General features: G+C 37.2%; 1 protein-coding gene across 10 annotated transcripts in view; it reads right to left on the bottom strand.

Annotated features, from left to right (window-relative positions):
- NFIB (nuclear factor I B) overlaps positions 1-26,554 on the bottom strand; it is a 318,792-nt gene that overhangs the window by 12,174 nt on the left and 280,064 nt on the right. For 3 of the 10 annotated variants that reach the window (XM_053205094.1, XM_027047170.2, XM_027047172.2), the window contains exons 9-11: positions 22,408-22,573; positions 18,886-18,968; positions 8,886-8,974 (exon numbers count right to left, since the gene is read on the bottom strand). The exons of 1 other annotated variant lie outside the window; for it this stretch is intronic. In XM_053205094.1, the coding sequence (XP_053061069.1) occupies positions 8,886-8,974; positions 18,886-18,968; positions 22,408-22,573 (338 nt within the window). The remainder of the gene's footprint in view (positions 1-8,885; positions 8,975-18,885; positions 18,969-22,407; positions 22,574-26,554) is intronic. 6 more of the 10 variants (XM_053205095.1, XM_027047171.2, XM_053205098.1 and 3 more) reach the window with 4 other exon arrangements.

Here is a 26,554-nt window from a genome sequence, read left to right as displayed (position 1 = left end):
CTTCAACTATGGCTTGAAATAAGAGCTATCAGAATGGCAAACTTCATTTATTACTAGTCTGTGTTTATCTGATAGTGAGTTGGGTAACCCATTTGGCAAGCATTTTATAAAATGTGAAAATATCCAGCACCCTAATACTTTTTAGGGGAATAATAACATTGCCCATTCAGAGTTCACACACTGATTTAATCCTAAGACTGCTATATTTCCTTCAAAGATAGTGAGTATGCTTCTTTTTTAAGAAGCATAAAAAATATAAGAATGAAGCACAAAGGATTTTATATATTCAGGAATACCTCAACTCTCCTAGGAGCTATATTACTTATAGATAGAAATAAAAATAAGCAATGGTGCAAAAAGCACAGAAAGTAAATAAAATAACTACCTTAATTTAAAAGAAGGATTTGCCTTTAATTCCTTTGCACCTGTTTTAGGTATCTCCAAAAAGAAAAGATTTTTACTTCCGTAGCTAAACATTCCTAATATCATCGCTGCAATAATTAACACGTCTGTACTGGGATCTCTCTCCCAAAATGCACAACAATTTCCCCTGGCAACGGCTAAAATCTACCTGGAAAGACCAATCACAGGCCAGTTAATTAAGTATTCATTAAGTTAGAAAAGCCATGCTATCCCGAATTGTGCAGGAATGCGTTTGGATTGGCTGCTCACTTCGACACGATGCAAATGTTATGGATGGTGTCTTAGGAAAACATGCTAGGTCACACCAGTTGAAGGAATATATGGGTAGTATTTAAGAACCTATACATATAAGAATTATTATATGTCATTACATAGTAAGAATGTATTTATAAACTCATTAAGGTATTAGGACCAAAAAATGGTACTTAGTAAATACACTAGTTGCTAGTACTTCCATGGTGTGCATTTTTTGCCAGGCACTGTTCTATGAATTTTCAATCCTCACAATAAATCGATGAGAAAAGTACCAGTTTAATTCTGATTTGACTGATGAGGGCACCGGAGCTAGGAAGTTATGCGCCTTGCCCAAGTCATGCTGCTATTAAGTTACAGAAGCCAGGATTTGAACTCCAGCAGTGTGGTTCTAGGGTCTACATTCTTACCCATTACACTTTACCTCATTTCCCTCTTTTGTGAAAGAAACTTTACTTTTATCAACTGGGCAAGAACTTATATTATCCCTAAATTATATAAGAGATTCTATGAATTAAGGTCCGTATCATTTAGAACACTGAAATTCCCAGGGAAGGATGGCTCTTGAGTCCAAATTTTAACACAAATCACTGTATTTGATTTATCCAATTCCAGATGCTTTTCAGCTGAATACAATATTTGCCGTTGTTCCTATATGTGCAGATGTGGCTCGATGTCTAATTTGCTTGTTGAGGTCCACCTCAGATGAGGCTAAACTAGAAGTAAAATATACAAAGTGCTTTACACAGGTCTTGGGTTCCCTCGATTTATGTTCCCCGTTTTTAAGGATCATTATTGCTATCCGAATGATCCTATTTGCATGCAAGATGATTTCTAATGATTATTACTATTTGTAATAATCTGTATCAGAAAGCTCCCTGGCCGGCTCTTACCTGAACTGCAAAGTACTCTTGTGGGCTCTCTGGGAAACACCAAATATCATAAACTGCAGGTGGCTCATGGAATTATTCTAACTGCAAGCAATAGCACTTCATAGTAATGAAAAAGCAACGTATTTGTTTCTTAACTAAGTAGGTAAATAGCCTTCTTTATGGCTACTCTTTGGGGACCAACGATTTTGGAAATAACATATCAAAACGGTAGGCCATCAAAGCTCATTAATTTATATTCAATCGTTTCAGATGTGTTTTGTTATTGGAGCACGCTGGATTGAATGCTACCTTTGCCATGCGTGGGTATCAGCATTTTCTAAGTAAAATAATGGCTTATGCCAGTGAAATAGTTTATCTAATGAAGAGCACAGGGCGACTAAATAAACAGGGCACATTTACTGCAGCTAAATATGAAATGTGGTCGTTATAATTACTAGACTCTTTTAGCAAAAAGCTTTTACAAAATCCTAGAAGAGCCTGCAACAAGGCAACCTATATCCTTAAAAATAATAAAAACTTATTTCCTTAAAATGTGTACTTCAGACATAAGGAAAATACAGGTCCCCTAAATAGGCCGAATTAAGTTGGTTTTTAAAAAAAAATTACGTTTGAGATTTTTCATGTCTTAGAACTGAAAATGAAAGATAGAGAATTCCCACAAAGGTGGCTAACTGTAAATAAATCGCAGTACACGCATGCACACATCCGTAACGTTTTATGTGGCTGTGGGAGGTTTCAGCCAATTAAAAAATCTAGCATGATCAGGCTCCCAGTGGTTATTTGAGCTCCTCCCACAGACCTTACCACAGCAGAGAACCCGACATGTGGATTTCCATCCTTTCTCTGGTCTGTATTCCTCTCTATCCCTGGGTTCCTTTCAATGCTATTGTTACCAGTGCGCCTGCTCCCCTGATTAGCATATGTGAGTCTCCAACAGCAGACAAAATTCTCTGCAAAAATAATGCTCCCAAATAGTGCCTTTCACTAGAGAAAATCACCCAAGGCATACTAAATTAAAAAGAAATGTTAAGTTTTACACAAGAGCAAAAGCCTGTTCTTTCCCAAGGGACTTTCATGTAAAAGCAAAAATCAGTGTCACTTGTGCAATTTCACCTCTAAATAACAGAATTTCTTTGGATCAGAATTCTGAACCATAAAACCACAACCGATTAAGGAACTGAACACATTTTTTATATTATGCCTGCTAATAGATGTGCAGAGAGAATCACACGTGCAAAAACAAAACAACAACAACAACAACAACAACAATCTTCCTTCATGTAAAACAGAAATTAAGAAAGGAGGGAGTCATGGTCACTTTCTGCAAATTTCCAAATCTTCAAAATTTGTGGTCTTGGATTTCTGGGACTTAAACAGGCTTTTGCCTTTTCTTTTCTCGTATGTTTAGTAGTATATTCACTCATTCATATGCTTTGTTATCTAAGTAAATATGACTTAAAAAATTCACGATATACCTACTAACAGCACTCGCAAACAGGAAAACCAAAAGGTCAGCTCCTAAAAGGGGTGTTGGCTGCCGGAGGAGCTGACTCCTGACGGAAGTAATGCATATGTAAATCTGGCACTTTCCCTAAAACATCTTCAAATAAAGGAGGTGTTCAAATGTCCTTCTTTCGTTGCAAAGGGTTAAGCGGCAAGGTTTACGTTTGGGAATTTTCTGAATCACGCTCCGCCCTCTCCCGTAGTGCAGCCAAAAATCATCTGACAGGAAACATAAGATTAAGTTTGTCCTACCTAAGCGAACAAAGAGTGCTCTGAACAGGCCACCGGTTTACTGCAGAGCGGGAACTTTTCTAATCCTGCTGGAATCCGCAGTGCTGCTCAGAAAATATCACGGAAAAAGTTGTTTTCTTTCCTCTAACATCTTGTCTCTGGATCATCTCATTTTGGTCACACTGCAGATCCCGCTGCTTCTCCCATAAAGGTTAACTTAAAGCTCCAAACATAATCATGTGGAAAATGGACATTATTGATTCCTATGGTCCATTGTTCCCCTCTCCTAAGTCCCTGAAGTTCAAGTTCAATCTGGAATTACATCATGTCTGGTTTCTCCTGGTTACCAGACGGCTTGAGACGTGACCACAGCTACAGAAAAAACAAACAGCCTTCTTCACGCTTCGGCTCCCCTATCGAACGTAAACTTTTTTCTTTCTCTCAAGTATGCTTCAAGTATGGAGCATGGTTAATTTAGAGATTAAGTTCCAAATTAGATTATCTAATGGCATCTTAATGGATTGCTGACCCATTTCCTGTGGGATGGCAGCATGCAAGTCTGGCTGGAATACAATTAATTTCTTAGGAAGTGTTCTGAAGAGTTTCCTAGATAAAAAGGAAATGTTGTGTTGTGCAAATCTTTCTTTATAGACGGAGAAAGTTAGGCAAAACTACTGCGAACCCCAATGCATTTTCCAACAGCCAGATCACTTGATACTGTGTGTGTGTGTGTGTGTGTGTGTGTGTGTGTGTGTGTGAACACTGGATCCAGGGAGTGTTTAAGGAAGGTAACATTTTTTATTTCATAACAGGTGCAAATAATTTTTGATGAGAATGGAGCGATTCTTTTAAAACGAATATTCAAATACGAAGAACAACACTAGCTAGCAGCTCCAGTACCAAACGGTGAGCATGTGCATTTTTGGCTTTTGCAATCCTCCTCCTTGAACCAAAGATCCTTCCATGCATCTACCTGATCAGCACTTCTATCATAGTCCCAGAGTGGTGCTAGGGGCCCAGAATGGTGTGTAAAAAGTTGAACATTTTGAACACACTTTAGAGCTGACAGCTGAAAAGGAAATTCAGCACTCTGAGAATAAAGCTCCCCCCAGGAACTCCAGGAACAACCCAGCTGTTGTGCCGTAGTTATGTGTCAAGATAACAAACTGAAAGCAGGAAATGCTAACCTAGTGAATTTGTAGGGATGGTCTAAGTGTAATGTTGAAATAAGAGTTAACTCTTAATACTACCTGCGGACAGGAAACTCCAGGAAACACGCTGTGTTTCCTCATCATACATGTGCCGCATGTGTAGGTGTGTACGCACACACACGCACATGAATGTGTGTATGCACACATGTGTGATCCACACGTGTACGTGCATACACACACACACATACATTACACACAAACATATGGTTTGCAACCCAATACTGAAGATTATTTCTGTTCCTGTATCACTGAGGACATATATTTTGCAAAGACCATCTTATGGGCAAAGCAAGGGAAGTGGTAAATGGTTGAGGACAGTGTTATGCAAATAGGATTCTATGTATGAAGTGAATACTCCTACCCCTTCCTTTTGCCCCCCTCCCCTCTCCTGACCAACCAGATCCAAATAATCTTTACTGGCTGCCAAATTTCTCCTGGGAAATCAAGCAACTCCCTAGAATTGCAGTAATAAACGACAATTTCTTACCAAAACATGTGTAAAGTAACTACAGAATGAAGTATTCAACTCACAGAAAGGAGCTGCTAACACATGTAACATGGAAAAGAGCTGATAAAAGTCTCTTTGGTGCCATTCAATTATGGCATCAGCAGAGACACAAAAATCCTTCCAATTATTTCAGTGAAATCTTCATTTATTCATTATTTCAGAGGCTGAGCAAATGGTTTGTGTAAACATATCCTCAGTAACACGCGCATGTTTATTTTAGCCATCTGAAGGCTTCTTCTATGTTTATATAAGCCATCAGACACATACAGCCACTCACTTGTGGCTTTGCTTCTCTTGAAAGGGGTGAAGGGAAAGAAGAGGGAATGAAACAATAAATCCAGTTTCTCTTTTGCATAAAGCACTCCCTCCAATGTTTTAAAATAACTTCTGTTTATATTATTCTTGGATTGTCCTTCAGCTTTCTTTTTCATTCAATTACATTGCTCTTTCATACTTGATAGTACAAGGCATGCTCTGGCTATAGTCTCAAGAAAGCAAGCCAGTTAGGGAGTTAACTGCTGTATTTGTTTATACCCACATAACTCACATATGCAACAGTGTCATTTGTCCACATCGGAGGACAAAGCACAGACACGACAGTACTCTTATGAACAGCTTAAGCAACTCCTCACCTATTACCCTCCCAAGAGCTGAGCCCCTCCTGACTCAAGAAATGAGTCCTTCACCAACAAACTTCACTCTGGGTTAACTGCAGTACCTGACCTTTGGGTTAGACAGAAAAATTCACATTTTCAAGGTGCAAGCAACACACACACACACACACACACACACACACACACACACTTCACAAAATGCTAAGGTCAAAGCAACAAAACACCTTCAGGGTAGCAACCTAATAAGTCTGTGAAAACTTTCCGATTGAGTCGCTTTGGTTCCTAAGGGAATGTTTATACATGGGGTTGGGGACAGGACAAGGAGGGAGGAGGATAGGGGAAATCTTCCAGCTTGGATTACACGTGCAGGGCTCTCGGGCTCTCGCCTCACTGCCATTTTCAGTCGTGCAAAAGGAGCTGCCTTTGACATGGAAACACCTCCAGGGGAGGATTCATGTAAAGCAGAAAAGGAGGCCACTGTGGAGGAGTGGGGGGACCAAGAAAGTAATGGCGACAAACAACAATCACAACCAAATAAAACAAAGCAAAGGCCAAACACAAAGCAAAACCAAAACACCTTCTTTGCTTTGTCCTTTTCTAGTATAGAGTCTCCAGGGATCGCCTTGTGTTAAAACCAAAAATCAACAGCCACAGCAAAAATAACCTGATATTTTCTTTATGCCATTATGACAAAGGCAAATTATTTAATTCTCTGGTTGAACTGCTCTACATTCCTCAAATATTTTCTATTTAATCAGATCATTTTAAAGTTGTAGCAGTGCCTCGATGAGTTTAGATGTCTGTCATCCCCTTAAAAGTAGTAGTAATATTGCAGAAGTTTCTGATTTCCTTTTTCGATATCCTTTCTAAGAAATGTTTTTCGTAAATGACCACGGAGTACAAACTATAAACCATGAATGAATTAAGAACGTGTTGTGCCACAGACATGGCTTATCTGTATTATCAAATATGGACTCTACTTAAGCCTATTTAAAAAAAGAAGAAACTACAACAGAGCAAAGCAAATTGCTGTCTTATTTGAGTATATTTATTGTAAACTGTATAATACTTAGATTCTAAGAACTGTGAGCACCTGAATCAGTCACACAGCCTTTGGGACAGTGTACCATAGAGATTCAATAAACACCTGTTGAATGTACGAACGTCATGCCTGCCATTATCAATTATGGGCCTTCTGAATCACGATAAAAAGGAAACAAGCCGAAAGCTACCTTTTTAAAGCTCTTTGAAGGATTAAAGCCAGTCTATATATCATTATCAATTAATCAAAAAAAAAATATCATTATCAATTAATCAAAAAAAAAAATACTATCTTTGAGGGGGGAAGAAAAAAATCTTAACAAAATGAATTCTAAATTTCTTTCTGACTTCTTATAACTTGAAGCTGATTACCACACCAATTTTGCAACAAGAAGGGGTTCTGTAACATGAACAATGGTCTCCTAAGCTGGGTTTAGTCATCGTATGAATCCACTCTGATACACAGGGTGATTCATTGTCCACTCACCTTCTCCTTTTCTGGGATGTCAATTTTTGATTCAAAACATTACTAGGAACCCGGTGCAGTTATATGTCAAATAACCAATAACTGATACCTTTATTTGGCTTTCATGTACTTTATAAAGGTACTATCCTATTTTAGATCAGTAAATGTCAATCAGTAATCATAGATTTAGAGGTTCCCACAGGTATAGCCACATTTCAAAACACGAGTACACTCCACCTGACTTGCAATTCTTATAAATACGGTAACATTTGCACACAGATCTGGTTTTTATGCTCACTGACATGGAGAACATGGACTATGAGAAAGTTATTTAATAAAATTAAATCCAAACACGGTGTTATGAAATCCGATTAAATTAATTTAAAACCAATTAAGACTATTTAAATAAGACATTTTCATGGGATTTAATTCATATTCTTCTTAAGACTATTTAAACAATATGTTCTCCTTGTGCTTAATTTCTTTTTTATAAGTATATATTGTATTTTTTTTTCCAAATGGAGGGATTATATAAGCTTCTTGGGGGAAAAAAATGAAAATATGTAAAAATGAATACCTTCTAAAGTGGATGTGTACCAATCTTTAAGAAGAGGAAAAGTCATATCGTATTCATTTTAGGAAATGCATTAATAAAAACTCATGAAGTTTTAAAAGCTGAATCCAACTAGCTGTCTCGGTTTTCACCAGAGGAAAGGTGGACATTCTGTTAATTCCATTCTTTTAGATTCTCCTTTTCAGCAGCTTCTATCACGTGAAATGGAGTTCGGCAGTCCACTTACAGCTGATTTTTGAGTATGTACTTTTACGATACAGCATCAGACTCATAGCAGTGTTGGAAAACTATGTTGGCTCTGCATTTGGTGAACTCCTTATGGGATTCCCTCACGCTCTTCTAGGAATTTTTATCTCTTATTGCACATGATTATACCATGAATTTTAATTATTTAATTTCCCAATTTGACACAATTCGTTCTTTATTAACATAATACATAAGAAGCTGACTCAGCACTACCTTCCAAAACCAATACACGAGATAGTGTCAAAACTAGTTTTGAAGATGAAACTAGTTTTAGGATCATTTCCTCAGCCAACCAAACAAATTCAGTTCTCAACGATTCACATCAATGAACAGAGGTTAAAAACTTCATTTAAACCAAATTCCTTCTTTAGCTGTTGATTTCAACAATTGTCTGACTCCAACATTAACGAACGCCGCTGATAACAGTGAAGTCAACTAATTTGGAAATTTTCTTCTAGCTTTCCCCCTCCAACAAGGGAATAACTGAATAGTAAAATGGTTTAAAGTTAGCAGTAGAGGAAAGAGCTGAAATGAGAAGAACCCATAATGTGAAAAACCCAATGCTTTATTAGACCTCAAATAGCTGAGGAATCTTCCCTAAAACTATGATTTCATTTTTTTTTAGGTCCTGAAATGTGAAGTGTCAAATCTTCTCCCCGCCCCCTCCCCAAATTATAAATTGTTGAAAACATTTGACAGCAGTTGGAAATCACAATGATCAGCGAGCAGATGCTATAGTCCCAAATTAATCTGAAGTTGCATTGACAAAAGAAATACAGGAGGACAGTAGGGAAAGAGCAGTGGGATAGCCCAGACAACTACATGTTTAACATATATTTTCTGTAAAGCTGGTTAAAAACAAACACTATAGCTCATGTAACTTTTAGGTGTAAGTGTAGGGTTGGAAATAATTAAAATGTTACCTTTGCCAAGTAATTCCCAATGTATCCTCACTGGTACTGGGGTATAAATGCCTGCCGTTTTGATTCATGGTCCAGTCACAAATCCTCAGCTGTCAATTGAAACCTAGCAGTCAGATATGGATCGAGCAGTTCTACAGTTTTTAGTATTTAAATGAATACATGCAAACCAGTACTGTACATGGCATTAACCTTACTTTCCCAAGAGGCAGCTTAAAGGAAAACAAAAACAAAAACAAAAACAAAAGCAAAAGAAAACCTTACTCTGCAAAGCAAAATTCCTAGACACTCTTTTTAGAAAACTCTACTGCAATAGGCCACTCTATTAATTAAAGCATACAAGAGAAACGATGCTTAGAACATAACAATTAGCCATTATTAGAGTACAAATTGAGCTGAAATAAAAGCAAACGTTAATATTCAATAGAGAGATATATTTTAGGAAGAAAACAAAAAAAAAGCTTTTTTTATGCAACATACCAAATAATCTGCACTGAGTAAAATAATCAATAACTTTAAGCATGCAGTTTGCAAAACACAGAAGACATGCAGTTTAGAGGAGTAAAGGTCCCACCTTATACATTCTCCCTAGCTTATGTTTAGAAGCATCAAGGTATTCCCTTCTAGATGTTTCCTAATTTTGCTGCAGTCAAAGTGGCACTGTTTAGAAGGAGTTGATGAGGATTTCTACTTTGATTTTAAACTCAGAGTAATGGCATTTAAAATACTTTACCACATCTGAATAGAGCCAGGAATGCACTGAGTACAAGCTGAAACAAATTCTTCCCAGATCTTGGAATCATCAGCTCTGCCCTTCGGAAGAGGGTTCGAGTAACCCTATCCAGCTCTGTTTGGTTCACAGCTGCCCTACGGTGCTAGCAGATTTATTGAAAAGATATATTGCTTATTTGTATGCCTATGAAAGTAAACTTATCTGGCTTTGGCCGGGGGGGGGAAACCCCACTAGAAAATCATGGTTTTTATCGTTAGATAGCCTTGCTGTGAATTAACTGCATCTTGCACTGAAAAGATGTCTTATTCAGAGCAACCCACTGCACCTTGTTTGCTGTGTTTCAGTGAGGATTTCTACAAGGTGATGATTGCAGCCAAAGTGCCTTTAAACTCCTGATAAATTATTGTAATCCTTTCTGATAATGCTATGGCTTAAAAAAATGGCTATTAAGAGCCTTTGCTGTTCCTGTTAGACCAATGAGTTTCTACACATTGTGAGAAATAGTGATTCTGGAGTTTTAGAATAATCGTTTTGCACCCTTTTCTACAGATCTACGAGTCTCCAAATATACCATCTAAAATTTCCAAAACACATGTTTTCATTATATTGATATTTTAGGTGAAAGCAATTTTATAAAGAACTGAAAAAAATCCCTTAAGATAAGTAGGTAGGTAGGTAGGTAGGTAGGTAGGTTGGTCGGTAGATAGATGGCCAGGTAAACAGATTGATAGGATGTGCAGATTCTTCTCACAATGTACTCATAAAGGAGCCATAAACCAGTAAAGAAATTAAATTAGAATGAAAAATATTCTTAAAATGGACCATAATACTTGCATAACAGAGAAAATGTATGCTTGATTAGTCTTAAAACCAAACAGATAACAAACTTTGTGGCAAGATTTTTTTTTCAGTGCTCAACATGAATCATCTAATCAGAAATGCAGTGTGATGGGGCAATCTGTTTTTTTACAGTAACAGTAAGCCTATTGTCTCTTTCAAAATGCATTTTCTTAAAGCAGTACTATGAAAAAGATCTAAAAACAGCTAAAAAAAAAAAAAAAAAAACAAACCCTTGACTTTGTGTCAAGATTACCGTAGGGACCACTTATTGATTCTACTCTAGTCAGTGAAATTCCTAGTTTTTAGTCAATTAAACATTCTCAAGAATGGAGGAGTATATTCAGGCAGAGCTCATGATAATTCTGCTAACTTCAGGTGAGTTTCTGTGGGGCTCGCAGCTTAGATTGCAGAACTCTTCAGAAAAAGATGCTTTTATGACGCCAGGAGAACCTAAATATTACTCACTGATTAACTGACTTGTCTCACAAACAATGACAGGAACACTGTGTCTCTTTGGAAGGATGTGTTTGTAAACTGCTTACTTTTTTGTTGTTCGCGTTGCTAATGTTTTGTTTATTTGTTTGTTTACCATCCTAACAAATGTCAAGTGGGCTATCTTTGGCCACATTTGTAACACTTCAAATCAATGTATTTGGGGGCTTTTCTTTCCTAAGAGTAGTCCCAAAGGGGTTAAACCTGACCATAGCTATTTACTTTCATCCATACGTAAGATAAATTCGATAGGGTTAATTTTTTTTCAAAACAGAAAATATGATGAAATACATACAAAACAATCACTAGACATAGGAATTAGCAATAATTTAGATGCCAAAAAATTGGCAGGATATTAATGAGTATTAAATTAATTTCCTCTCGGTTACTGAGAACGAAAAATATAAATTAGATTTATTTAGTTCTTTAGATTGTGGGGTAGCATTATCAACATTTCCAAAAATTTCTGAGGAGACCTGTTTATACACGCTTATGTGTTATAAATTACTTAAACCAGGTCACTTAAGCAAGACCCTCACTCTTTATGTTTTTTTAATTTATTAATTAGCCTTCTTTTGCATAAAGCATCTTTGAATTAATGAACTTCCTGACGAAGTGAAATTTTAATTTTAAAGGTGATGGTGTGGCAGGGGAAACAACTGAATAATTAAACTAGAAATCACTCTTCACTCTTATTCCTAAGAAGATCAATTACTAAGACTCTTTGTTGGAGGAAGATAGTTCTGACTCAGCAAATTGTGAACAGAATCTCGGGGATAAAAAGTTAACACGAGGTGTATTACGCTTCTTTTGGGGGCATGTTAAATGTTCTTAGTATAAGTCACTATTCCCAACAGCAAAAACTCGTTACATTATGTTCTAAATAAATTTAAAATAACAGGGGATAGTGTTATTTGAGGTTGGGGTGATGATTCCTCAATTTCTGTCATGTGAAAGAGTCACTGTTATATGATGTAGCTATCAATTCTCTTTAAATTAAATTTGAAGACTTCAATTTCAAGTAGTACACAGGCTTCAATAACACTGTAATGGTTTTTCCAAGTATTTTCGTCAAAAAAAAAAAAAAAAGGAAATTACTTGTTTCCCCCAATAGTAATCAAATAGAAAACACGAGGTACAGATTAGTTCAAATATTTAGTCTGTAAGAGTTGTGTGTTTGAATGGAGGTGGAGAGCAATTCCTATTTTTGTAACATTATAGTCTTTAACAGACCTGAGCATATGCATATCCTTATAGAAATGCACACTCCCATAAATAATTTTAATCCTTTAATTTTATGCATCTATCAATATGAAATTAGACTGTCTAGAAAACTGAGGTAAAATTTACATTAAAACAATTATGCCCAGAATTCCAAGAGCAAGCAGAAGGTGAAGTAAGGAAGTAAGATTGTCCCCTAGGAAAGCTATGAGTAAAGGGTTACCTAAGTAACAAGTAAGGAAGAAGTGAAGGTCAAGTTTTCCTGCCTACGTTCTTAGAATGGCATTCTATCAAGACTCTGGAATGAGAACCTTGTTCCTTGCCTACAAGGATGGGTTCAAGCAGTTTCCCTCAAAAATCTACATAAGAAAAAAAAAAAACACCTAAGAGTTGGGTCATTATCCTTTCCTACGCTGTACCCACATTAGTCATAGGTAGCTGACAGCTATAAAGAATCAATATTGCTTGTGATTTCAGAGTTAAGATTTTGTTTATTCAAATGAGGGCCCTCCATTGTTATTAACAGGGGCTTTTGTTAAATGCTTAGCAATTAGCTTTGGGAACAAAAGAAAGAAGGTAAGCAAAACGTTCTATTTTGCTAGACTCAGCAAACAGGCCGATGTACTAACAGTCCCTCATGATGACAATAGCTCTCAGTTGAACCAATAAACCATTAAACTGTAAACAGAATAATCAACACAGGCAAATTTACCTTCTCACTTTTTTTTTTTTTAAGTTTACAGTGACCCTCAAGGGAATATCTTGAAAGCTGTGTTTTACATTCTTAGGGGTTTTTTGTTTTGTTTTGTTTTTGTTTTCATTTCTACAGATAGCCTCAAGGAAACAGATTTTTGGGGGTAAAGGTGCTTTTGAGGGGATGCTTAAAAGATAAACAATCCAATGTTCAAACTGTCCTCTAACTCTCAGATTAGTAGAGTTTTATTTTATTGCTTTTATTAATTACTCACCATGGAGCAAATAAAATGGCCTCTAAATGAACAAGCAGAACGTTCAGAATAAAATTGTTATATGTAAAACATATAACACATTAAAAAAAAAAAAAGAGATTCAAGATCATCCTGGTACCTTAAAGTTACTTCTAATGTCAATTTCTGGAACCCATGCTTCTTGATATTTAATTTAGCTAGCGCAGTAGAATTACATTAAATGGGTATGCATAGCCCATGAACTACATAAACATAACTGACCATAAATCCTAAGTATTAGCAAATGAAGAGGTTTTTTTTTTCACATGGAGACTAGTTTAACTTGTAAAATGTAAGGTTTCAAGGGAACTCAGAGATTGTGAAGTTCAACCCCTTCATTTTCCTTTCCAAGATAAAGATACAGGACAGTCAAGTTTATGGACTCGTCCAAGATCAGACATGCCCTCTTTGTGTCAACACTAAAACCAAACCTCCGGACTCCTAATCCCTGGTTCTCACCAAAGATACTGATTTGCTTACCACTGTTCTTTTCCTACCCTATGCTTCATGTGCCCCCCACCCCACCAAGAATATTTAAGGCTAAAATGGCTATAATTATAACCTTCAGAATCTCCTCTACTTCCTTGATTCAACTTGGATCTTTTAAAGTAAATATTTTCAGAGGACAAGATAATTTTTCCCTTGTGATTTTGTTGATCGAAATGTAAGGCTACGGTAAACATAATTTTATTTTTACATTAATTAGTTTATCTAGAATTTGATAAATACTGAAAGTGAGTGAATAAATAAATGAAGGCACGATAAAGCAGACCACGGGAGGTTTTTTTAAAAGCATAAGAACTAGCCAAAAGGCTAAACATTTGCATAGCCGTTATTTTGACTGAAACTTCCTTTAAATGTGTTTCCTTTCCAGCTAGCATATGTGAAGAGTGACCTCTTATCCATTTACATACCTACCCAGAAGTCATGTGATAGGGTTTTACGTCAAGCTGTCAATTATGATAACAGACACAATAAGAACAGCCACAAGTGTTGATAGCCTGCTTCCTGACTTTATTGAAAAGTTTGTTGATAGTCTGCTAGTGTCCTTTCAATTGCTTGCCTCTAATAAAAGACTACCTTTCCAGTGGTCTCAAGGTACCTAGCTTTGGCTTTGCCATTTGCCAGGACAAACGTTGCAAAGAAATTTCAATTAATATCTTAATTAAAAAAAAAAAAATTCCTACAGAGGCAATTTCTTAGGAATGCCATTTGGTGCCAGGGAAATTTTCAGCGTAAGGAAAAGCACTTCCAAGTTCCAGTTTCAAAATTATACCAGGGAAAGTGTCGAAAATATTTTGATATAAGGTAGCCCAGTGATTGAAATGGAAATGATAGCATTAAGTGGTCATGCAAGAGATGTAACATGCTGAAGCTCAGGCACCGATAAAACCCATGCAGTTGTGCACATAATGCAGGGACCTGAGCTGATCAGGCCATTCATTCATGAGCTCTAATGATAAGGAGTGTACATATAATCAGGAGATTATAATTTTGAGACTATGAAAATGAGTCTTACATCTTATAAACTAGAGCTTGTGTGACGTTGTCGTCTCCCTTTCGGAAGGCAAAAGTGACCTCCCACTTATGGCATCAAAAACCTCAAATCTGCACCAAAGGTTCATATGCTTTTCAATACCTGGTTCGATTAGTAATCTTTTATTTCTGAACAAGAAGCTTCTTAGCTACAAACTTTTATTTCCCACTTGCAGTGAGATTTTTTTTATATGTTGTACTAACGTGTAACAGTGAAGGTTCACATTTTTATTATAACCTTGCACTCAAATACAATGGTGAAAATCAAGTTGACTAGACCCTCTTTTATCACTCAACTTCCAATAAGAGCAAAGAAAGAAGGCCTACAATTTTAACAAATTCATTATGAGGTTGACCAGATAAGGTATTGGTGCTAATTCGAGCAAGCCATCTCCTGTTCGCCACTCATACTAAAATTGTTAGCGTGGATTATAAAATAATTTCTGGGAAGTCCAACGCTCTGCCATGTAGTTCCCATTCTCTCAGCTACAAAACTTGGGACATGTGGGTCCCCTCGCTGCCTATCACAGGGAACGTGCACAGTGTGTTCGCAGTACGAGGAAGAGAAACACTGCATTTTACTAAGCTTCTGTGAAGTCAAGTCAGCGTGGAGATCCTTGACACTTCTGAAAAAGGTCCAAATCATAAAAAGACATTTCTCAGGAAAGACCAAAGAGTTCAGTTTGCCAAAGCAGGACCCAGGGGTTCCTCAAGCCACCACACCACCTTCCCATAGAAAAGTGAAAGAAAAATGAAGCTCCAGTTGATGTCTGCTTTTAAGACCTCCCCAAGCCATCAGTGAACGCAGGAACGAAGCCAATCATCCCAAAGACAGTCTAGTTCCAGACCCTGAACAACGCGAGACACAGGATTATGTTAGGATCAAGTCCTGATCAGCTGGCATGAGCTGATGATTATAATTACAGGATTGTTTGTCAGGGCAAATGATCAACTCGTTTACGTGAATCTTTTGAAATAGTCTTCATGATTACGGATTATTTTTTGGATTCAAATGAGATATCATATTTACAATGATAGGTGAAATTCTCGTGTCAGAAAAAAAAAACACGAGTATTTCAAGGCAGTTAGCAACCGACATTAATCAGTAATAACCATTTTAAGGAGCACTGAGATATAGTATTACTAACAACAGCTGTATGTGTACCAAGTTAATGGGTATAAAAGTATATGCTTTTATGCTGCTAGTATTCAGATTTGCCAATATGGATGTATTACTCTTACCAGTGGAATATTGGGTTAATTTTAATATTTGCCATCTCAATTTAAGAATGCCAGTATCCCTGTGTGTTTGAAATGACCATATTGAAAGGTCTCCTTTATTGTCATTTTGTGGAAAGATTATTTATAAGATAGTCAAAATTATTCAACAATCTTAAATTTATTGTTAACCCTAATTTATGTAGGCTATATTAAAGTTCTTTTCTGAGAAAAAAATAGCATTGCACAATGCACATCAATACTTTTCATAACCTAAAAGGATAAATCTTTATAAAGAGGCCGCCAATAAACTGAAGAATGTACCTGGTGACAATATTTATTCTTAAGGGGTCATGTATATTAAAGGCTATGGGGAATGTTTAAAAGAACTCTCTCAGACTAAATCCATTGCCTTTCTAATTTTGAATTTCTCCTAGCTAATATAAAATGATTGATTACCTTTATTTCATGTACCCCTTGATTTTCCTTTTCATTCATCATTGAGTGCTTTAAACCAAATGCATTTAGAACCTGCTGCTACAAGAGTGGTCTCTTTTAAATCTTTGTAAAGTAATGAAAGGACACAGTAAATCAATCTCATTTCTGCTGTAGGAAAGCATAACCTTTACTCTACTGAAGTCATTTAAAGTATTTCTGTCCCTCTGTTCCTGGATAGTAAGCCTAAAACTTCATCTCAGTGATTCTTTCAGAATTTAAAAGCAGAAAAGTAATAATCTCTTAACTGGAACCTTACTTTAGTAATATTCGTGGATAGTATGAGATGCATATACATTCATTTTCCGCATGCCTCAAAACTGTAGCTCATTGTAAATTTGCCATATTGGGCTTCTTCATGTCAAAAAGTAGCACTCTTTCATCATCTACAGGACAAATTATCCGTCTGCATGGTAAATGCAGATTCTAACTAGAATTGAACATTTCATTTTTAGCTCTGACCCTTCTATAGTTTTTTTTTTCTTCCGAGGATCTATACACATCGTACGTTCCATAAATATCAACCGCATTTGACCAAACAAATCATATTTCTATTGTAAGAGGTCTTCACTTGACATTGCCCACTTAAATAAGAAATGGTGGTCTTTAATAACAAAAGTTGGTAGTTCTGGAACTCGCATATATGTATTTTCAATTAAAATGTGCCCAGATCTCCATCTACATTAAGACTCATACCTTCCCGATGCCTGCCAAGTGTTCTCGATTCATCCTCGGATATGCAAAAGACAAAGTAAATTTTACATGATGGACTTTTGTGATCATAATTACCTGAGCCTCTAAAGTTAGTCATCTGTGGTAAATAAAAGAAATTAAAGCTGCCACAGGTTAGCACAGCGGGATGGGAAGATTGCTTCTAAATACGTGGAATTGGATATAGTCTAAATGTGTTTGGGGCTAAAGGAGGCATGTTTCTATGAATTAAAAATTAACTGGAAAGTAGAGATGTGTCGTAAAGAATAATGCAAATCCCATGATGAAGATATTTCTGAAAATATGTGGAATGATTTTGAAAAGAACAAGTTTCTAAACCTATAAATCCTACATGTTTTTTTTTAATAAACACAGTGAACATACACATTTGTCAAATAGAACCATATTATAGTAATTATAACACATTTCATATTATAGCAATTTTAGAGGTGAAAAAAAGCAACATTCCAGAGAATTATGTTGAAAAGCCAATGGCTGGCAAAACCACTAATTATTATTTGGTATTTTCATAACTGTGTACAGATGTTTTCAGTTAGTTCTCACTCTTTTGTTTGGTTTTGCTTTTTAAAAATCTGGCGCGATGTCAAGTATCTTGAGTAAGCTATCATCTTTATGATTTTCTCTGAACTCCGCAGGTGGTGACCTTTGATATATGTGGTCTGCTACCTTGGTCCACAACTGGGCAGGACTTGGGAATTTCACATGAAGCACAGCTAAGAGAGAGCACAAGCTAGGTGGGCACGTCAGGAACAAAAGGAAGCAGGCAAGAGGCCCTGGTGAGGCTTACTACCTGCTTAACGACACAGACAAATGCACCTACAACCTATGAACGAAGAGCAGGTAAGCTTACACCAGCTCCTTCTTATTCACGATAGCCTATTTTTCCCTACTTAATATTTTGCACACTGTTAATTTCAAACTGCTCTGCTATCAGAACTTGAGAGCAGCGAACATATGCATCATAAACTATATCTAAATTCCAAAGTGTTTAGAGTTATTTCTGTCGTCCTGTAACTAGAATCATGGGATTTCTGTATTGGTATGTTCCGTGCCTTTGACTGTGGCTAATTTGTTTAGAAGCCACCATTAATCCTGGCTGTGTATTTTCACAGTTTGGGTAAACACTTCATTTGCATTAAATTTACAGCATTAATGAGATGTGAAATTTAAAATGCTACTTGAAACATAAATGATGTAAGAAAGCAGAACAACAAAAAAGTGTTTTATCACATCTGAAATCAGTAAGCCAATTTAAGCCTATTAAAATAGGAATGATGTGTCACCCGAGGTTTTAGCTTCATAACTCATCCTCTTGGACTAAAAGTCCAAAATGAGGAGTAAAACATCTGGAAACTATGAAAGAGCTCAAAAACACAAATTGTGTCCTGCTTCTACTCTAATGGGCTTTTAAATCAGTTTTCAATTTTTGCCTTTGGAAGCTATAGGCTAGTAAGTTCTCAACAGCCAAGAAGACTGGGAAAAATCCCCTGGCCGAGACCCTGGTTACTCATGGATGTTATCGATCTAGGCCACAGAGGTGGAAAAAGTCTTGAGCCAATTTGAGAAACCCTGTTTAGAGAGGCAAGAAACAAAGGATAAATGAGAAAATATTCTGGAAAATGAAATGATCAGTTTCTTTCCCAGAAGCCCCCGGGAGCCCCGTTCTGAGTCCAGATCTGAGAGGCAGCATGGAGAGAGCACCAATGCGGAAGCGTGGCTACACCATCACACCTGGGTGAAACTTGCCCACCTGTTGCTGATGTAGGAAGGATGGGTCTCTTGGGCTTAGTCCCACATATCGATTGGCTTGAGATGTGCCTGAGGCTGTGTAGGCTGATTAAGGAAGAACAAAAACAAACATAAAAATTGTGAACTATCAGAATGAACACCCTGTCCATGTAAAAGAAACCCAGAGAGGCGGGATTTGCAACCAAAAAATAAAACAAATAAATAAAATAAAATAAAATAAAATAAAATAAAATAAAGGCTCGCTATTTTTCTATTCTTTTGTCTGAGTGAACACCAAGCGATACATAAAAGAAGGGGCAGTTGACCTCAAATCAGTTCGTTTTTCCCCCTCCCCAGAAATCTATCCAGTAAACCACATCTGACCTTTGGCAGTGGGTGTCTCACACTAACGTGCTCCGGTTATAGTCCCACGGGAGTACCAAGGGCTGGCTCTGTAGCAGGGCCCTTTTCCTACTTGTACTGTTTCACCAGATATTAGCCGCCTAACAATGGAATAATCGATGAGGGTCTGCGATTCTAAATGTAAAAGCAGACTGAAAGTCTGTCGGGAAAGAGTGAAAGCTTGTAATAATGGGATGTAAGCAGATGGGCTTGATGATACCGAATGAACAACGTCTTGCTAAAGAGAAAATCTAATATTACTAACATGAAGGAGAAGCCTATATTTATGATAGCACAGAGAGTGAATCAGGTCAGAACTTCAGTTAATGTGAAAATGACCTTAAGTGTGAGAGAAATGTTTTTGAAAAAAAATTCTTTCTTTTTCATAAGCGCAAAGAGTCAATTTCTTGTGATTGGCCCAGGGAGGGAGTGGTGACATCTTTTAGATACTTGGCCACCAGGCGTTAAGTACATGTGGGGAATATTCCTTAAATTATTTTGATCTCACCTTGCAAGTACTTTTGGTACAGGTGCTTTTTGGTACAGAGTGAATTTTCCAAAGAAAACAGCTCCCTATTCCTAAAGATTTTTGTTTCTTTTCACAAGGAAAGGATTTTCCAGCACTAAGCAACCCCACTGCCTCATGCTGGAATAAACAGAAGAACTATATTTTTGCCATTTATGTTACATTTATAGGTCTGAAGAAAGCTAAAATGTTTGGCCGAACACCATCAGATTAATGAAAAATCCAGACATGAATTTTAAAAAGGCTTTTTTCTTTTAAGCCAAATATATTAATTCCGCCACGTCCATTTGAAGGGTTGCAGAATTTGATCCACTGAAGCTTTTTTAGGTCAACTTTTTAGAAGAGTGAAGATGCTCACAATTCAGCTTTAATTCCTCCTGAATAAAGGGCCCATACAAGGGCAGCCATAAGCGGCCAGTGGCCCTACTTGATGACCAGGCCTCTGGCATTCAGCGCAAAGCATGGACAGCTGGAGGAGAGCCTCAAAGAGGCTCAGAAAGCGGTATTCCTTCTTTTCAACCATGAGAAGGAGGTTTCCTTCATCTATGTGTTTTCTTTAATTTCACTGACTTATCAGTTCAATGACCAATTTCTCATGATCAGTGTTGTCTCGGGAGCTGGAGCTACAAGTCTCTTTATAGGACAGAAAAACAACTCACTAGACTTCTTTTATGTGGGAGTGGGGAATAAGCTGATACAGCCATCTTTATACAACCAACCTTCTGAATATTTTGTAATTTTATGAGTCAAATCAGATCCCTTTTGATCAACCTACAGGTGAGTATAAGAACAATTCATTAGCAAGCAGGCTAATAGCACTCCCATGGTGAGCTGGGATCCTTGGGGTCTGATCTTCCCTTGAAGGTCCTCTATTAATATCCCTATAAGATTAGGTAAATGAAGTTTCTGGAACTCGGTTTGGATCATTTATCCTGTGATAGTCTTTCCAATGCTTTTTAAAAACATCTTCTGGTTTTCATTTGCTTTTATTTAAATTGCTGACTTTTGCTTGCTCAAAGATGCCAACGCATCCACTTTTAAAATCTGGATTGTGAGAGGCAAGTGGGTTGATGAGCACCGAGGAGGGCGCCTGTTGGGATAAGCACTGGGTGTTGTATGGAAACCAATCTGACGACAGATTTCATAAGAAAAATAAAATAAGTACAAAATAAAATCAAATCTGGATGTCGTATTTCAGTGGCCGTAATGTGCACAGCTAACCTTTGGAGCAAGAGCATTCTTAGTCCTCCTTGACTGGATTTCACCCATCTGTGCATTCAGGGAAGTGTTCCCTAGTGTAGGACCCTCTACCAACAAACCAATTACAAACAATAAAGATTATGGATGGGAATTGCAAGCCTGCATGGACTGATTAGGCTATGGGGCCTCATGAATTTTGAGAAAGAAATGCTGAATTCATTGTACACTCAAAGTATTGTCCATTTCTCTTGTAGGGTCCCTTTCTAGGTTTTCAGAAGCCGCAAAAAAAAAAAAAAAGAAAGAAAGAAAAAAAAAAAGAAAGAAAGAAAGAAAAAAAAAAACAAGAAGAAAGCATCTTTCCAAAGCCTGAGAAAAGGAAGAGCCAGGGGTGCCTCTGTAATTCTGTAATTTTACTTAGACATTTCCAGAGGTTTTCAATTTTTTTTTTTTTTTTTGCCCTAGGAAAGAAAATGGGACCTCTGAATTTCAGGTATATAATGCATAATTGATGAGGAGTCTGCTAATTCCTCCTGACTGGAGCTTTATCTCTTCCACTTGACCAATCAGTACATGCCAATTCTAGTCCCAGGGAGCCTGTAGTTTGAATGAAGCCAATTGAAAAACTGCGTGATAATTTCTTGTGTATTTATGAGTATTCGATATGAAGAAGCAAAGGAATCATTTGGTTTATTGGTAGGTTCGATGTAAGTTCACTGGATAAATCTCTGACATTTAAAATGTTATGGCCACGTTCAAAACCACAGTACCTGATGTACCATGATAGGCAAAAACGAAAACAAAAAACAAAAACAAAAATGAAAAAAAAACAAAAACAAAAACCAAAAAATGGCCGTAGATAATGAAAGTGCAATTGGCTTATGTGTGCCTAATACTCAACTTTAAAATGTTATCTGCATCCAACATGGTGTAACTGTTTTTTGTTTTGTTTTGTTTTGTTTTGTTTTGTTCTTGCAATGACATAGCCTATAGCGACGTAAACGGGCAATTATTTTACAGAGGCCCTGATTCAGACTGCCGTGTGAAGGGCATTGATTTCTATAGGAATGCTCCAATAAGTAACAATTATCTAATCTCTCTGGGTGCCATAAAAACCTTGTACACTGAGTTATGTTATTCAGTGTATTTTCGATGTATAGCTCGAACGAGCAGGCATGACTTATTATTTTTCTGACAACTGTTTATTCAACAAATGAGCTTCTCCCTTTTCAAATAGGATGGACTGCCTGAAATTTGATAAGAGAGAGCTTGTGAGAGCCAGGCCACATACATGCCTGCTAGTTCCACATAAATGAGAAATCTCCATCTGGTCTGAAAAGTTGCCGTGTTTTCCACCTTGGATCAGACATCCAACGGTGCCTTTGATGGACATTTCTCATTTCCTACAGAAATACTTACTGGTTGCTGTAGGTGAAGCTGCCTCACCTTCAGTGGATGTAGTGATGGGTTTAGTATCTGTCATGGTCAGGGTCACAGGTCGCACTGCACTGGGATGGGGAGAGGGTGCCAAGACAGGTGTGAAATGGCCAGGCACTTTCCCTACTACTTGACCACTGCTGTTAGGCTACAAAACAAAAACAGAATGGCGGGTGAAACAATCCAAAAGGCAGTCATCTTGTCCAACAACTTCCACTCAGCACCCTTGGCCACACGGACCCGGTACACTTGCTGTTAACCACCACACGCCTTCCCAAGTCGGAGTCAGAGAGACCAACCAATGGTTAGTAGTAAAAAGAAGCAGCAGCACTTAAAAGGAAGTTTCACCTTCAAAACACTTCGTACGGGTTAATTCATCTTTACAACACGCCTGAGAGCCAGGCGGAACTGATCCTTTCATTCAGTAGCACGGGCAAGACTCAGGTGGAGACTTACACGCTTAGCCCAAGACTGGAGTGTAAATAATTCCTGAGCTAGTGAGAATTTGAACTGTGCCTTCTTCTTCTCTGCCGTTCGTTTTCCGCGGTCAGTCAGTTTTGGCTTTCAGCACGCGATTTTCACCTAAGGATGCTATCACTGACCCAAGCAAGACAAGGATATCTAGGAGATCAAACACATCCAACTCAATAGTTTCCATTATTTATAGTCAAAGCCCATCTTCGGCATTCAAAAACTCTAGCTCTCCGTCACACACAAGTACGCTTGGACACACACACCAAGCAATTTAGGCTCTAGGATCTCCACTTAACTTTTGACGATTGACCCATACAGGCAGACAGAATGATATTTCAAGCATTTAAAACTTCAGATCCACACGATATAAAATGATGGACTAGGTCTGACCTCACAACTACAAATGAAAGATTTCCAAAGTCAATTAAAATGTGCTGAAGGAAAACAGAGATCAATCAAATATACTTTGTTACCTAAGTTACTCCTCCCTTGCTGGGCATGGAGAGTTACGCAAAACATTATTGTTGACTTTTGTGGGAATCAGCTAAGAAAATCCCCCGGGGCAATGATAGAAAAGACATGAATATCTGAGTGTTAGCCTCGGGTAAGAAAACAGTATCCATGGTAAGGAGACAAAATCCTAAGCGTACACTGTTTGAAAAAAAAAATACTGGAATGTATTTTTCTAGACAGAGCATGCTATCCTTGATTACACCCATGTTGGAATTCTCCACTGCATGAGGTACCTAACAATTTGCCATGAGAGTATTCTCCACAAATATTTCGGCTCTCTGTGTTAAAGGTAAACAGTGCAATGAACGGAATAGTTATTTAATTCCCTGCACAGAAATCACCAGAAGACGTTTCTTTAGATAAAAAGATGAACAGCTAATAACACTTAAACACAGTCAATGAGAGACATGCGCGAAGTCTTTGGTTAGGTTCCTCGGAGGCCACATTATTTATTCTGTAAAGAATAATGGACTTCTTGAATATCCTGACTATTCATCACGAGTAATTTTAAGTATTTAACTTTATGTCAGGAAAATTGACCAGCGTCTCCCCCACGGAAACCTACGAGAGAGTTTATGAGGGAGTTATATCTTTAAACTAATTTTATTTAAAATAATCCATTGAGTAGCATGACTGTCTCACTCAAATCGGTGCACCAGCGACGTAATTAATCTCCAAATTGCTGTGGGGAGGACAAGGCCTCTCAGTTGCCAGACTTAACAATCAAAATCAGCGCAGGGCCACAGGATATTTCAAAAGGAAGAGTGAACTACAGGTGAATGAGTCCTCATTTCCCCACCACCCCCCATTTTTAGGGCTAAACAGGTAAGTATCAAGAATCCTCTTTTGAAATGCAACTTAACTGGTTTTTGAGTTGGAGTTAAAAATCAAAGCAGGTATGAGGTGCCCATGGAAACAATTCGGTAATTTACTAGAAAGACACATTTATCTTTTCAAGGGGAAAAAGTCATTTTCTTTTAAAGCAGACCATCAACTTCTGGTTCTCTGAACACATTGCAAAAGACTGTTTTGAGTATCTGCCTCAAGAAAGAAGAAAGGTCTCTCTCTATCACTCATGGTACATGCGGTAGTAAAGAGCGTGTCCATATTCTGTGTACCCCAAACAGTCTGCTGGGACCTACCTGAGAACACGGGATGGAAGAATGACAATAATGTCAAGAAACTGCTGCACGTGATGTGCTATTACCTCGCCGATCCTGCAAGCTTTGTCTACTGGAATGGAATCGACATGAACCAACAGACGTTTCACTCATTTAAAAACGACAAAAGTGACAAGTCCCAAGCCAATACAGACAACTCTTCTGGAATTCAGAGTCAGAATAGGAGGGGTTATTCCTTTTTGGTCTTCCACTGGTTCAAACAGATGAAGCTATACTACTATAAAGCGTCTCTTTTAAGGCCGTTAGATGAACTTTCATACCACAGATAGGAAAAGAGAGACATCTCATTTGAAGATGAAGTTGAGCGGCATTAGGAAAGGATTACCCTACATAGTACGATGTTGCTCCTATTACATAAAATCCTGAGAGGGAAATTTTTCTTTTTTTAAATTGAGATGAAAGTAAGATGCTTCTCTTAGAAGCTAGATCTTTACCTTAAAAATAGGAAGAAAAACAGAACAATATAGGCAGATTGTCACCTAATATGCCCTCTTAACTTATAAAGAAATGGAAATATACCTAAAACAAGCACTGAATAATTAAAGAAATGCGTAACACTAAGGGCCTGATTTCAATTTGCATAATTTTTCCCCTAACAGTGCCTAATTAAGACATCAGTTAAAAAAAAAATCCAATGGAACTCTAAGATTTTCCACACTGAATTAACGTTAAGGACTTTTAATGGATGTCTTAATTAGACTTTGTTATTCATGGAAATTCTACACAAATTAAAATCAGACCTTGTGTGCACTGTTCCCAGCTGAGTCTAGCAAAATGCTCTATGGAACTGAGACTCTTGAATCCACGATCTGACAGCAAATTTTATTTCTAAACTGATATATTAAGATCTACTGTTTTACTTAGTAATTATTATTATAGTCATTAAAAGTGCTATACCATTTGGACATTTTCTTCTAAAATACAAATGGCTTAATTACAAATTCAAAACTCAAGAACAGTGTGTTTACTTTAGTATTATGAGTCAACAGAACTACAAGCACAGGTAACTTTTTAAGTAACCAAAATGGTGCTGGCTATGTCGTTATTCAAAATAAAACATTCAGAAAAGACCCTTTTCCTTCATTTTAACAATCACGACCAACATGATTTTTCCAGATCTTTTCTTTGTTAATTCTAAGTTAATATGCACATACTATTTACTGGCATTTTAGTAACTGAACAGCATTAATGACAGAATGTTTATGACAATCTCTCAGCGCATTAAAAGGCATAATAAGGAGTGGGCAGGAGTCTTGGAGGGAAAGCAGCAATGCCAAATACCAGACCATAAGATCAAAACTACAGTACAGATTCTGGATATTATGATTTTTGCCGACTCTGGCACAAAGACTTCTATTTGACAATGAAAAATCCTCTTATATCAAATCCCTATGAAGTGACCTCTCCATAGAAGAAGCCACATGTTTAGGGAGTGAGAAAGGCACGTGAATCACTACACTTACACAATAAAAGTCCCTAAAACCACCGCACAATGTTAGAAAGAAAGAAAGAAAGAAAGAAAGAAAGAAAGAAAGAAAGACAAAGAAAGAAACAGAGAAAGAAAGAAAGAAAGAAAGAAAGAAAGAAAGAAAGAAAGGAGAAAGAAAGAAAGAGAGAGAAAGAAAGAAAGAGAAAGAAAGAAAGAAAGAGAAAGAAAGAAAGAAAGAAAGAAAGAAAGAAAGAAAGAAAGAAAGAAGAAAGAAACAAAGAACGAAAGGAAGGAAGGAAGAAAGAAAGAAAGGAAGGTAGAAAGAAAGAAAGAAGGAAAGAAAAAAGACACTTCTGGCAATGTCCCTGATTATTAAATGTAGTCATGTCTGTGCAAAGAATATTCAAGTAGTCGTCAAACACTAAAAAGGTTTACGTTACCAAAGCTTATTTTAATACCTAATGGTTGGTCTATAAATACAACTGTAAGTTCTTTTGTGTGTGTTTATTTTAGCGCATACCTCGCCCCTGCC

This window comes from Acinonyx jubatus, chromosome D4 (genome assembly GCF_027475565.1).
Source record: "Acinonyx jubatus isolate Ajub_Pintada_27869175 chromosome D4, VMU_Ajub_asm_v1.0, whole genome shotgun sequence".
NCBI classification, from domain to species: Eukaryota; Metazoa; Chordata; class Mammalia; order Carnivora; family Felidae; genus Acinonyx; species Acinonyx jubatus.
Note: the sequence above shows the minus strand (reverse complement) of the source record. Positions and strands in the feature narration are given on the sequence as shown.